Source organism: Cyprinus carpio, chromosome B23 (assembly GCF_018340385.1).
Source record: "Cyprinus carpio isolate SPL01 chromosome B23, ASM1834038v1, whole genome shotgun sequence".
In the NCBI taxonomy this organism is placed as follows: Eukaryota; Metazoa; Chordata; class Actinopteri; order Cypriniformes; family Cyprinidae; genus Cyprinus; species Cyprinus carpio.
The window spans coordinates 15,621,436-15,636,321 of record NC_056619.1 but is presented as its reverse complement, the minus strand read 5'-3'; the positions used below and the strand labels follow the sequence as shown (position 1 = coordinate 15,636,321).

Below are 14,886 nucleotides of genomic sequence, written 5' to 3'. Positions count from 1 at the left end.
CGCAGAACTGTGCTGAACCATCTAATCACGCCGGTCTGATCGTATCAAATATTAAAAATATTATTCAGCTATTTTTTGTCTTTTGGAAGCTGCATTCAAAATCAACTTGGCTCAAAGATCTGACGGGGCACGTGCCCCCTCACTTTGAATGGGCATTACGCCTCTGTGTGGGGTCATGCACATTTTCACGGTCTCTCTGAAAAACTCACCCATCATTTAACAGTCACTGAAGCCCCGTTACGTTATTCTTTAAGCGACAGAAAAGGCTGAACGCGAAAACATGGACAAAAGGAAGTGCATCGATATAATTTTAGCCTCCAGCACACATTTAAGCTGTCGCATGAGAGTTTACATACTGTCATGTGACAAGCAATGCGGTGTACTCGTGTACTCTCCTATACGCATAGCAAAACACTAATGATGCAGAAAATGCATTTTGTTTAATGACTGGGAAAAGCTAATGCAATCGAACAATCGTCCATTAACTACGACTCAATTACAGACTACTGGTTAACCTGCACTGCGGTCAAAACACCGAAGCAACCTAGCAACTGGCTCAAGGCGTGGTTTTGTTGCGGTGCAGATTAAATCTGTATCGTTTACGCACCGGCGTTCGATAATTTCGTCAATGCAGCATTTACTATCACATGCAACAATTTGTTCAAGGTCTTTCAACATTCAGGCAAATAACCAGCCCCTAATACAGCTACATAACTAAAAGCACACTACATGCAAATAAAATTCAATAAACTTCAGTTATAAGGTTAATTTAACTACACTCCTATAAACTTAGCACGGTGTCGTCAGATCACGTAGCAGACACGCAAATAAACATGGCAAGGAACTACAATTATGGCGAAGTTTATTATAGCATGCTATAAAAGCCCATAGACTAGAAGTAACGCAATAAGAGACTTAAAAGCTGATTTAGGCTAGGTTAAGAAGTTCTAGCACAAGGGAAAAGCGACAAGCACAAGTTAAATACACTAAGGCAGGAATTAAAGCCTTCTAGATGTATGGTGCCTTCCAACACTACTGGCTCCTGCAATACCCAAGTTTGATCTTATAATTTTATACAGCCCGAATAAAACCCAATAACTTCATTCAAAAGAAAACATTAGGCAAAAGGATTCTTTAAACCAAAAGATTTATTGAAGACATGAACAAAAGCACGCTGAGCTGACAGGTCTGAGGAATGTCCAAAACAGTTCACATGGTCATCAAGACCAGGATGCTTCTGCAGAACCAGGTGATGGAAAACCAAATCCTCGTTCAGAAGAAAGCAGGCCTCACAGATGGTGGATGAGTGGAGCTTCAGTTGGGCTTCCAGCAGACTCTTGCTGAGGAGATTGAAGTGGAGGAGCACTCTCAGCTTCAGCAAACAGGGTCCAGTTTACTTTGACCTCTGCCTCATCTTTCTCCTTTTACGCTTCAGCCTTAAACGAACAAAAACATGATTCAATCACTTCAAGCCCATTCCAAAGGGACAGACCAGAAGATGCAGCTCTGATATAGTTACACATTTACCTGCGCATGCGCTTCTTTCGCCACTGCAAGAAAGGTAAAAACATTAATAAACTGGGATTAGGCAGTTAAAAACCATTGTAATTTATTAAACCCACACATGCGCATTCGCAACTGGCGCTATCGGCTGCATTTTCACCATGCAGCATGGCCGCTCGCGCGGAATATTTAAGAAACAAAAAGGCGATAAGATCAACGTTTATAAACCACTTTACCAACGTAAATAAGCAAACAATAAAAAGGGCAAAAAACAATATGCAGTGACTGCAAGTTCAATCTGGTAACAATATCCTCTGCGACAGTGTGTTAGCAGGCTAGCACAGTAGGCCCGAGTACGTTATATAACACTACAAAATACCACACTAAACCTCTCAGTTAAGTGACCATTCTACATGGTTAAAAGTAAGCTTACAGTAAAATATTCAGTTAAACAACAAACAGTAGCGTAATTTACACTATATTATCCCTGAAGATGCTAGCAAGACTAGCCAGATAATGAGACACTCGATTACACTTATATAAGAAAAATGTACTTACCTTCGCTCTCATGATGAGAAGATGGTTCTGTAAATAAACAAACAATGTTAGAGTTGTCGATGGATGATGTGTAAATGTCTTAGATTGCTATGGATTGTATGAGAGGGTAACGCTGTGTGCTCACCTCGTCAAGCGATAGCAACGACTCAAGAGAACGTCATGCGGGGGACGGGCTCTTTTATACGCTCCGGTTGCGTCATTTTTCAGCGACTACAAAAAGCAACGCGTGCTACACCTGTCAGTAATTTTCCATTTTTATCAAACTTATACAGTGGTCAGGATTTTTCAGTGTGTTCACAATGTGCTTTGACTGATTTTTTAAGTTATTTATGTGACGCGCTTAAGCAGTGTTTACGGTACATGGCCTGAAATAAAAAGTACAATTAAATTAAAATGTAATTTTAATTATTTTAAATATAGGCCTATAATTAATTATATACTATTATTAGTTATATATCAATTTACAATTAATAATAAAATAAGCAAATGGTTTTATTTAATATGTTTCAGAACTTATAGGGTGTGTTTTACCATCTGATTTATATTTTTGAATTTCACATGAAGGACACACGGTGTATTTTATAACAAGAAAAAAATGCAAAACATATTTCAAACAAAAAATTATGCCATTTCATTATGTCCAATTTAACGGACAAGTACAGGTGCTGGTCATATAATTAGAATATCATCAAAAAGTTGATTTATTTCATTAATTTCATTCAAAAAGTGAAACTTGTATATTATATTCATTCATTACATACAGACTGATATATTTCAAATGTTTATTTCTTTTATTTTTTATGATTGTAACTGACAACTAAGGAAAATCCCAAAATCAGTATCTCAGAAATTTAGAATATAAATTAAGACCAATACTAAGAAATGATTTTTAGAAATCTTGGCCAACTAAAAAGTATAAAAATGAAAAGTATGAGCATGTACAGCACTCAATACTTAGTTGGGGCTCCTTTTGCCTGAATAACTGCAGCAATGCGGCGTGGCATGAAGTCGATCAGCCTGTGGCACTGCTCAGGTGTAATGAGAGCCCAGGTTGCTCTGATAGTGGCCTTCAGCTCTCCTGCATTGTTGGGTCTGGCAGATTGAATCTTCCTCTTCACAATACCCCATAGATTTTCTATGGAGTTAAGGTCAGGCGAGTTTGCTGGCCAATTAGGAACAGGGATACCATGGTCCTTAAATCAGGTACTGGAAGCTTTGGCACTGTGTGCTGGGGCCAAGCCCTGTTGGAAAATGAAATCTGCATCTCCATAAAGTTGGTCAGCAGCAGGAAGCATGAAGTGCTCGAAAACTTCCTGGTATACGGCTGTGTTGACCTTGGACCTCAGAAAACCACAGTTGACCAACACCAGCAGATGACATGGCACCGAAAACCAACACTGACTGTGGAAACTTTACACTGGACCTCAAGAAATGTGGATTGTGTGCTTCTCCTCTCTTCCTCCAGACTCTGGGACCCTGATATACAAAGGAAATGCAAAATTTACTTTCATCAGAGCACATAACTTTGGACTACTCAGCAGCAGTCCAGTCCTTTTTGAAGCGAGACGCTTCTGACACTGTCTGTTGTTCAAGAGTGGCTTGACACAAGGAATCCGACAGCTGAAACCTATGTCTTGCATATGTCTTTGTGTAGTGGTTCTTGAAGCACTGACTCCAGCTGCAGTCCACTCTTTGTGAATCTCCCCCACATTTTTGAATGGGTTTTGTTTCACAATCCTCTCCAGGGTGCGGTTATCCCTACTGCTTGTACACCTTTTTCTACCACATCTTTTCCTTCCCTTCGTCTCTCTATTAATGTGCTTGGACACAGAGCTCTGTGAACAGCCAGCCTCTTTTGCAATGACCTTTTGTGTCTTGCCCTCCTTGTGCAAGGTGTCAATGGTCATCTTTTGGACAACTGTCAAGTCAGCAGTCCTCCCCATGATTGTGTAGCCTACAGAACTAGACTGAGACCATTTAAAGGCTTTGCATGAGTTTTGAGTTAATTAGCTGATTAGAGTGTGGTACCAGGTGTCTTCAATATTGAACCTTTTCACAATATTCTAATTTTCTGAGATACTGAATTTGTGATTTTCCTTAGTTGTCAGTTATAAACATCAAAATTAAAAGAAATAAACATTTGAAATATATCAGTCTGTGTGTAATGAATAAATATAATATACAAGTTTCACTTTTTGAATGGAATTAGTGAAATAAATCAACTTTTTGATGATATTCTAATTATATGACCAGCACCTGTATGGCTCCTCTCACATTTACCTGCTTTTAGAAAGTGTGGTATAAATGTAAAATTCACAGGCATTTGGCAAACAGAAGTGGAATAATGAGTCCCTGAACAAAGGCTATCTTGTGTGGCAGCAGCTGCTTCTCATCCTCATGGACTACACCAGATTAGTCTATTCTCTCTTGTGCAAGTGTGGTGGGACACATGTTCGCAGGTGGATGATGTCAGATGTCATTCCCACCTTCTTCTAGCGTTGTCTTGTGTGTCTTACATCACAGACAAGACTGTTTACTGCCCTGGTCACATCCGCGGTCCTCGTGCCTCGGCATGTTCACACAGCTGAGCAGGAGCCCTGGACATCTTCTGCTATTTTTCAGAGTCAATAGAAATGTCTCTTTAACGTAGCAAGTTATTATAACTGACCTTAATTGCCTGCCGCTTGTAGACATTGCATGTGCAATAAGCAATAAGTATGTAAAATATTGTTTAAATAATTTCCAGTAAAGATCTGTAAAGCCTATTTGGGTTTTACAAAATGGTTTTTAAAATACAGTATCCTGAAAAGATCCGTTTCTCTTTTTTTGCTGAGTTTACCAAAACCGTGGAGTGTGGACCAACAATACATTACCAGCAACATATTCAGAAAAGGCTTTTCAAGAAGTGTTTGGGCACTTGGAACAATCATAAAAAGGTATGAATGTTGCACAAGCACACTCTTCGAGCTAAGCATTTCACAAAAAGAAGTTAGGGTTATGTCTTTATAAATATTTCGATACTTTCTAGTTGTCAAACTTAGACTGTATGGATAGTTAATATGAACTAAACTGGTGGATACTCTACTGGCACACCTGTGCGACTAGACAGGAAAGTACTCCATCCTTCCCATTAAATTGCCTTGTGACCAGTTGTTTAACAGTTAAATTATCTCCTTATAGGTATGTGATTGGTTTACAGATGACACTGGTTTTGACATTCTGTGTCTAATGACACTCATCATTTTTTCTGCACACCATATGACTGCTGCATTCGAACAGATTAATACATTTTGTGATATTTGTTGAGTGTTTGAACTGAAACAAACCAGGCTCGGATCCATCAATTGGCTAATTAAATTTATTAGATGTATGTTTATAAAATGGCAGGATAATTTGGTCAGTTTAGTCAATAAACAATGCTTTCAGAAGTCAGACCAATAAGCTGAGGGAAAGATCTACACCGAAACAGACTCTGGAAAAGCATTTTCATAATTCTGGAAATACTTGAAAACGAATGCTGAATGTCATCTAACAGAAATTAAAGCTTACCAAATTGATTAACAGTGCTTCCATTTTAATCGGTTTGCTATTTTTAGGGTGTAGTGAGGCAGTTACCACTCCAAAGACTCATTACAGGTCATCAATACAAATTATGATCATTTCCCAACTGACAAAAACTCAACCTTTAACAGACCTCAAACAGGGATCTCATCTGCATGGACACGCATGGTGCCTAAAGAGTGCCACCGTTACACTTTTATTGTTCATGATGGTTTGTACAATGACAGAGAGGGTCAGAAGAAACCCAGCACTCGCCTCCTGTAAACACGGTTGGGCAGTATGTACCTGCTCATCCATACACTCCCAGCCGCATTCAGAGACAACCAAACCTAAGTAAACTGCACAAACCCTGTAGCAGTCTTATGTAACTAATGAGGAGGTATTCAAAAAGACGGAAGGCTTGGCCGGAGGCCTCTCAGTGGGGCAGGTCATAATTAGCTTTAACGGTTCTGTTCTTTGGGCTGTGTGCAGAGGCTCTGTCAGTCAGTTTGGTTGGCAGTGGGAGTCTATGCAGCAGCTTCACTCTCAGCCTCCACTGCTTGTCCTGTGGCACTCTCCACAGTTTTGGATGCCTGGGAAAAGAAAAATTACGCAAATATGGTTTCATATTCACAACAAAGTGCCATTAGAAATGGGGAAAGTTGATGCCGATGCAACAAACCTTCTTTTTCTTCTTCTTCTGTGCCTTGCGGCTGGCTGAGCTTTGCAACAATGCCTGCAAATAATAAAACACATTGTAAATCTTGATTGCAAAAATCAACTGGAGAATTCCATTACGTAGAGTAGGATTTTTTTGCCAGTGGCCCCTAAATGTTTCTTTTTACTAAAATATATTTAAAAAATAATAACATTAATTAATAATGAATGAGATTGAATTATAGACAACATTAAGGATAGGTATTGCTACAAATCTCGTTATTCAATTCAATTTTGATTCACAAGCTTTCGATTTGATTCTTATCATTTTGGATATATATCATGTAAAACATGGCAAATTTTCAAGGAAAAAAAAAACAACTAACTGTAAAATATACATGAGAGTCAGTTGGTATTACATTACATTACTATAATATTGAAGGTTAAAATTAACTGATTCGTATATATAAACACTTAAATGAAGTTATAATTAAATATTGAAGAGCAGTAAAAATTATAATGAATATGTTATATGGTGCATATATTTAGCTAATACTCCTCTTTCGAGTTAATTTTTCTAGCTGACAAATAAGTTTATCAGCAAAATACGCTTTTTTCTGAGGTAAATGTGATGTTACGTGACATCGTTTACAAGCTGTTATACTGACATCTTTCTGCAGCTGAAACACGATTGTTTTATTTTTGTTTCGTAAAAAATTAGAATCATTTAAAGTTGAGAAATCAATACTTTTACCCAGCCCAAGAAGTTAATTTCAATATAACTCTGACAATGTTTTATTAAAAATTTTTTTAACGTTACTATGATATAATTATTTTATTTTGAAAATAATTTTCATACTTTGACAATTATTCATACTTGGGTTCCTTCTACATATTATTAAAATATTTACATATATAAAATAAATATAAAATAACACAAATTCTGTAAATATTAACTTTAAATACATATATAAAATAAAAATTTCCAACTAGTTCTTAAAAAGCAGAATAAAAAAATGCAATCATTCTATAAATAATAATTAATAAAGAATAAATTCTGCAAATATTTTTAAATTCATTCGTTAATAATCCTCTAATGTAGCTTCCATACCAGTTTCCTGTATGTGACACCAGAAGCCCTTATTGTCTTACCTTGAGCTCTGGGTCTTGTACTTCATGCTCAGACTTGTAAAGCTCTGGATCAAATGGTCCACTGGTGATACGCAGAGGGCCGTTTGCCATGAGCAGCACCGTGAATTTAAACTGTGCTACATATTCACCTTGAAAGAAAAGAAGATGGGGAGGAGACAGAAGGTTTGACAATGTGACTCTCGAGACTTTGCTGATGGCACCAAACTTCTAAAATAAGAACAGTCTTTGACCTGGTCATGCGGCAAATGTGCTGGATGCGCTTCTCTGAGCACCGGTGTGACAGGAAATTACTTTTCATTTTCATTTAATGATTCGTTGCAATGGTTTAACCTTTTCATCTTCATGCTTGGTTGAAGGTTTACATATAAAAGTGAAATTTTATGACTGTGGTACTAATGCCTCACCTTCCTTCTCATGCAGGACACTGAAGGGCTGAAGCAGCTCATGTTTGGCACACTCGACCACTCCTAGTCGAGCTTTACTCTCATCCTCAAATGCCCTGATAGCACAGACACCAGACCACACAAAGACAGAAAGACAAGGAGAGAGACACAAAGAAATGTGATGAGCAACAGAGGTGAGGAGTTTGTTTTGTGCCATGCACTTTCATTTGAGATACTAGTAACTTCAAAGTCATACGTTTGATTGGGAGGGAAACGCATGTAAACGTAGAGCTTGAATACACTGTCATAACTTTTATACTGGTCTAACAATTTAATCTTTCTATATTTATATAATGCATTTATAGCATTTATACATTAGCATTCAAAAAGGGCCAGTAGGATTTAGCTGTTGTTGAAGGAAATTAATACTTTTCTTCAGCAAGGATGCATTAAATTGATCAAAAGTGACAGCAAAGTGGCGCCAATAGCCTCGTGGGTTCCTGATCCCATCCCCTCTCTCCCACTTCACTTCCTGTCAAAATTACTGTCCTGTCCTAATAAAAGGCAATAAATGGCAAAAAATATATCTTTAAAAGTGACAGTATAGACATTTATGTTCAAATAAATGCTGTTCTTTTGATCTTTCTATATTCAAAAAACCCAAAAAAACCTGAAAAATTTTCCATGCAAAATAAAAATATTAAGCAGCACAGCTGTTTTCAACATTAATAACAAGAAATGTTTCTTGAGCAGTAAATCTGCATATCAGAATGATTTCTGAAGGATCCTGAGACACTGAAGACTGGAGTTATGATGCAGAAAATTCAGCTTTTTCATCACAGGAATAAATTGCACTTTAAAATAAATTTATATTTACAGCTATTTAAACATAACAAACATACTAAACTGATTTAAAAGGGTTTTAACTCAATTTAAGCAATATTTTGATTTCCTTTTTGAATTAATATAAATATCTATTATACATTTATAAATTTGTAAGTGATTTATCTTTTCATATTTTTACTTTTGAATTATTGAATTAAAAAGGTAACAAAACGGCTTGAGGGCTTTTGCAAAAAATACAGATTGTACGTCCCTTTTTTCTCTAGTTAAGTAGCATGGATTTTAAAAACAATTCTAGTGCACAGACTGCCAAGTTTCATTAAAAAATGCAAGATTCACCACAAAACAAAATACAACATAAAAAAACAAGTGGCTGCCCTTCTTTAAATGCAAGTTTAACTAACTTTCAACTAGTGATAATAAAAATCTCAAACCTCATTGACCATAAAACAAATTACCTCAGAGTAAATGGCATGGTATCAAATCGCCGCTCGACCTCACTAAAGAACACTCTGGAGGTCTTCATCTTCAGTCCATACTGCTTGCTGGGGTCTCGCTTGTAAACAGTGGTCCTCTGCCCGGAGTCTCTAGCCTGCAGGGAGAGAGAGCGCCGTGATCAGCTATCTGTCGCACGTTAACAGCAGACATCAAGAGACCAGGTGATGCTGAGATGAGTCTTCACCTTTCCCTCTCCGGTGCTAATGAGCACATCCACAGCGTACACCTCATGCACTTCAAATTCTGCCTTCTCATGGTCCTTTTAGAGCAGACAAGGACAGAGAGCATTAAGCATAGAGGAACACTCAATCATTTCCAAAAACAATCTAGAGCTTCATTATCCTGACCTCTGCTGGTCGCTGGGGTTCTGAATGATAGTCTTCTCTCCATCAATGACGTGCTGCTTTAACTGATGAGACAGCATGCCTGTGTAAAGAGACAGAAGACACTTTAAAACCATGTTATGATGCTTCAACAGACGAGAGTTCAGGTTTCGGTCAGCTCACCCTCGATGGGCATGCATTTGAATGACTGGGCAATCTTGTTCCAGGCCTCTGTGACCTGAGTGTTCTGAGAAAAGCAGAAAAACAGGTGGTTGATCCATTGTAACGTCCTAAATGCATTTGAAACACTTTGTGAACCACATTTCAATCATTGTTAACTACTAAAAATCATTTTATTCAAGTTAAATAGAAACACAAATGACAAAAACATTAATTACTAAAATTAAAATTTTTAATATAAATATTTTTAAATGCTATAATAGTATATAAATAAAAAATAACATTTTATTTTTAAATATTATCTAATTTATTAAGTGGCATCCTTCTGAAGATATTGTCCCTTACATGTAGACCAAGGTTTAAAGTTGGCCTCCACAATTAGAATTATCCATTTTATAATAGAGACTTGATTGTGTCTTAAAAAAAATAAATAAATAAATAATTTTATTCATGATGATGTTATTAGCAGTTAATTACAGGACCGGATTGATTCTAACTAACTTGATTCCCAGGTTTAACCAGCCGGAGAGCAGCTTCTGCACACAAGTGGGCAGCTTTGATCACATCCGCCTTCCGTCCCGTCACAGGAGCATCCTAGAAGAACAGCAAAGTTAAGTGCGCTTCTAACAGAATGAGTTTTGTGGCATTCACAACAAGAGACATACCTTGGTTGCGCCAACCACAAAGCTATGAGCAGTGTTGGAGATGAAGCCATCCACATGCACTCCGAGGTCACTGTGAAGAAAACAGAATGTAATAATGAAAAATGTGCTTAGAAACAGAAAAAATATATACAATTAAATATCGAACAGAAATAATACTCACATTTTAACCAAGTCACCGTCTTTGAGCGTGTAGTCTGGATCGCTCTTCAGCGGTGAGAAGTGGCACACACAGTTGTTCACAGACACACAGGTGGGAAAGGCAATCCCTGTCACACAAGATTAAAACATTCATCTACTCTTTCATATAGAGTACTTGGTCATGAGTTTGGAAACAGTGATTTTTAAATATTTAATGCTCAGCAAGACTGCATTTATTTAATTAAAAAAAAAAAAAGAAGTAAAACAGTAATACTGTGAAATATTATTACTATTTGAAATAACTATTCATAAGAAATGGATGCTAAAAATTCCGTTTTGCCTAAAATATCCGTTGTTTTAAAATCACTGATTCAAGACTGTAATGAATATTATTTAGCTCTTTTCAGAAGCATTCTTACCTTTCTTAATCTCTTTCTCCTTCTTGAAGACCTTGCCCGTCTCTGCAGTGATGAAAGCATCTCCTTTCTCGCACAGGCTGAGGACAGACACACCAGGCTTGGCTGCTTCGATGACCACCTTCAAAGCCTCTGAAAGAGAAAGATTTCACATTAAACAACCACATTTCATACCCAAAGGATTCTGAAGCTGTCCCTAAAGCACTATGTGACAGGACCCGGTCTGAAGAAGATCAATACACATTAAATCAGTAAGCACTTCTGGTAAAAAGAAAGAAATTGAAGATTTCAGTAGCTGACAGTAGCTTAAACGTTTACATTACTGTCCATCCTACATTACTTAAGCATAATACCTACTAATGTATATATATATATATATATATATATATATATATACACACACACACACATATGCACGCACGCACGCGCATAATATATATATATCACTGTAAGGAACAAGACGCGATGAAAGTGAATGGTGACACAGAGACTGTCAGTCACTTACATTGTGTCAAACATGTCCTATTGTGGTTCAGTCATGCAGGTTTAGAGTAACATTATGGTGAGTAAATAATGACAGAATGTAACTTTTGGGATGAACAATCACTTTAAGTCGGTACGTTACAACTACAGCTAACTGGCTAACCCGCTAGCCGAATATTTATAAACATAAATAACGCTCTTGAGATTACAAAACGTCGGCTACTGATGCTTGTCCGTACGATTTCAAGTTAAGTAAAGTATAAAAAAAAACTAGGAATGACTGGCATCGATGTCTATATCACTACAGCTCGCAGACACATGGCTGAGCGCCGAGCTGTATCACCGCTCGGTCAAAATCAACCCTTTATCACGCATAAAGCTCCGGAATCAATCTTACGGTTTGCTATGTCGGCCCCCATCTTGTACTTGGTGACCACCAAGTCATCAGCGATGGTGTGATCTTGCTGGTCGTCGTCTCCTGACATGCTTGTCAGTGGTGGGATTCAAGACAAGAGGAGCTCGTAACTTTTTCCCTCGCTTCGCTCGTGGGATGATGGAGCGCAGCACGCTTCAGATCTCTCAGCCTGCGCCAGCAGCAGCCGTGGAAACGCGCAAGATGGCCGAGCACTGCGCCGCACTTCAGAATAAAAGACGCGGAGCTGCGGAGAGACTGACAGAGTGACCTCTGCGGGAGCTCGAGGAAATTATATCTCGTCATAAATTTTCCAGTTTTAGAGATGTCAAATAGTGTTTTATGTACAAGCAAGCATATTTAGGATAACATTTTAACATCTTACATTTCTCTTTCTTTCACACCCCACCTCAGGTTTGTTGGGGTGGGGACACTGGTCTGCTCATTTCAAACAATTGGAAATACTCAACTCACCCTCCTCTATGCAGTTATAACTCATTTGAATCGCATGGGATTACTATAACAGCTTCCTAGAGCATCTGGATGGGCTGCTGTCCTCATTCCCGGAGGATGGCAGTCCACTTTTGGTCTCTGGTGACTTCAGCATTCATCTGGACAAGCCTTATGCTACAGACTTCCATTCACTCCTTGCTTCATTTGATCTTAAACGCCTTACCACTACAAGCACGCACAAATCAGGCAACTTGACTTAATTTACACAAGCAATTGTATTGCAGACAGCATTATGTAGAACCCCTACATATCTCTGACCATTTCTTCATTACATTTAAACTACATTTTGCTACCTGTGTGCCACCAACCCCTAAACCGGGTACTATTATTATACGAAACCTACGCTCCCTTTCACCCTCCCATCTTTCCTCTGTAGTATCCTTCTTTCTTCCCTCACCTACCCATGTATCATCTCTGGATGTGAATGCAGCAGCTGACACATTATGCTGTACTTTAACCTCTTGTCTAGATGATATTGTCCTCTCTCCTCCAGGCAAGCACCGGCTGCCCCCTCTAACCCCTGGTTATCCGATGTTCTTCATGAGCATCGGACCAAACTCAGGGCAGCAGAGAGAAAATGGCACAAATCAAAATATATATAGTATGTATCAGTCTTTGCTTTCATCTTTCTCTGCTGAAGTCCATACTTCCAAATCTTTATATTTCCACAACAAGATCAACAGCGCTCCAGACACGTTATCTCTTCAAAACATTTCATTCTCTCTTCTGTCCACCTCCACCACTTCTATAACAGCTGATGATTTCGCCACATTCTTCACAGACAAATCTAGAACAAACAGTAGTCAATTCTCAGTGCCACACACACAGGACCTCAAACCAACCACACCCACTGCTAATACTCCCATCTTCTCCTTCTGTCCCTCTCACTGAGGCAGAAGTATCAGAACTTCTCCTCTCCAGCCACCTTACAACATGCCCTCTAGACCCTATCCCCTCATACCTTCTCCAAGCAATCTCTCCTACACTCTTACCAGCACTCACACACATCATCAACACATCTCTGCTTGCAAGCACCTTCCCCACTGCATTCAAACAGACCCTGGTTAACCCCACTGCTCAAAAAACCTATATTAAACACTTCACTTACAGATAGCTACAGACCTGACTCTCTCCTTCCATTCATAGCAAAAACCCTTGAATTAGTTGTTTTCAACCAGGTATCATTGTTTCTTTCACAAAACAACAAACTGGATGCTGATGACACACAGCTCTATCTCTTATTTCAATCAGATGATCCAACGGTAGCTGCACGGATCTCAAGCTGCCTGGCGGACATCTTGGCATGGATGAAAGAACATCTTCTACAGCTCAACCTGGCAAAGACTGAGCTTCTTGTCTTTCCTGCCACTCCAACAATACAGCATGATTTCACCATCTAGCTAGGTTCGTCTTCAATCACCCCATCAACTTCTGTCAGAAATCTTGGTGTAATCTTTGATGACCAGCTGACAAAGACTGCTTGATCTTGTAGGTTTGCATTGCACAACATCAGAAAGATCAGGCCCTTTCTAATGGAGCATGCTGCACAACTTCTTGTCCAGGCCCTTGTCATTTCTAGGCTGGACTACTGCAATGCTCTTCTGCCTAGACTACCATCAAGCACAATCAAACCTCTACAAATGATTCAGAATGCAGCGGCATGACTGGTCTTCAATGAGCCCAAAAGAGCCCATGTTACACCTCTCTTTATCTCCTTGCACTGACTACCGGTTGCGGCTCACATCAAGTTCAAGACACTGATGCTTGCAGATAGAACAGCCACAGGCTCAGCACCTGCCTACATCCACTCACTACTACAAATCTACATCCCCTCCAGAAGTCTGAGATCCGCTAGGAGCGACACCTCGCGATACCATCGTAGAGAGGCTCAAAACCACTTTCCAGAACATTCTCGTTCACCATTCCTGGCTGGTGGAATGATCTTCCCACCCCTATCCAGAATGCTGAATCCCTGACTATTTTCAAGCAACTGTGCCCCATTTCCTTTCCAATCAATCTATATTGTTAAAAAAAACAAAAACAAAAAAAACAGTTGCCTTTCTCTTTATTCATTCCTTCTCTTTCTGGCTTGTACTTATTTGAACAAATTCCTGAAACGTGGTATTATGAGCACTTCCTGTGTCTGTTTGCCTCTTAAGGAAGAATTGCTTTATGTATTGTAAGTCACTTTGGATAAAAGCGCCTGCAAAATGACTAAATGTAAATGTTTTTTCTTTTTTGTTATAGTTAATTAAAATTCTTTTATTTTTAATTATAAAAGATTATAATTAATAAAGATTATTGTGTATCACACACATGCACATACACAAAATGTTATGTTGTTTTAAACTCAGCTAATGTGTGAAGAAAACAAAGAAAAAATCCAATCAATCTATATTGTTTTTCAAAAAACTGTGCCCCATTTCCTTTCCAATCAATCTATATTGTTTTTCAAAAACTGGAATACAAATGAACTCTGAAAATAACTATTTTATTGCCTTCTTCAGATTTTGTGTTGTCTCTGTCCTCAAAGTAACATGCATGGGTTTATCGTGGTTCATGAAATGACTCTAGATCTGCTGTTTATCAGACTGTGAGTACGTTCATTTTATTATTTATGTG

General features: G+C 38.4%; 1 protein-coding gene and 1 long non-coding RNA gene across 2 annotated transcripts; both read right to left on the bottom strand.

The window, feature by feature from the left end:
• Positions 1-1,130: 1,130 nt before the first annotated feature.
• LOC109047964 lies at positions 1,131-2,294 on the bottom strand. Its single transcript, XR_002010861.2, has 4 exons — positions 2,186-2,294; positions 2,062-2,088; positions 1,528-1,550; positions 1,131-1,436 (listed from the first exon to the last, which is right to left on the bottom strand). It is a non-coding gene; the product is annotated as an uncharacterized LOC109047964 (long non-coding RNA).
• Positions 2,295-5,405: 3,111 nt separating this feature from the next.
• LOC109103853 (proliferation-associated protein 2G4-like) lies at positions 5,406-11,961 on the bottom strand. The gene is made up of 13 exons (XM_042751287.1): positions 11,737-11,961; positions 10,860-10,988; positions 10,463-10,568; positions 10,303-10,372; positions 10,139-10,231; positions 9,641-9,704; positions 9,481-9,560; positions 9,319-9,396; positions 9,095-9,228; positions 7,815-7,909; positions 7,411-7,538; positions 6,284-6,337; positions 5,406-6,194 (listed from the first exon to the last, which is right to left on the bottom strand). The coding sequence occupies exons 1-13, from the start codon at positions 11,822-11,824 to the stop codon at positions 6,129-6,131; spliced, it is 1,185 nt and encodes a 394-aa protein (XP_042607221.1). The 5' UTR covers positions 11,825-11,961; the 3' UTR covers positions 5,406-6,128.
• Positions 11,962-14,886: the final 2,925 nt, after the last annotated feature.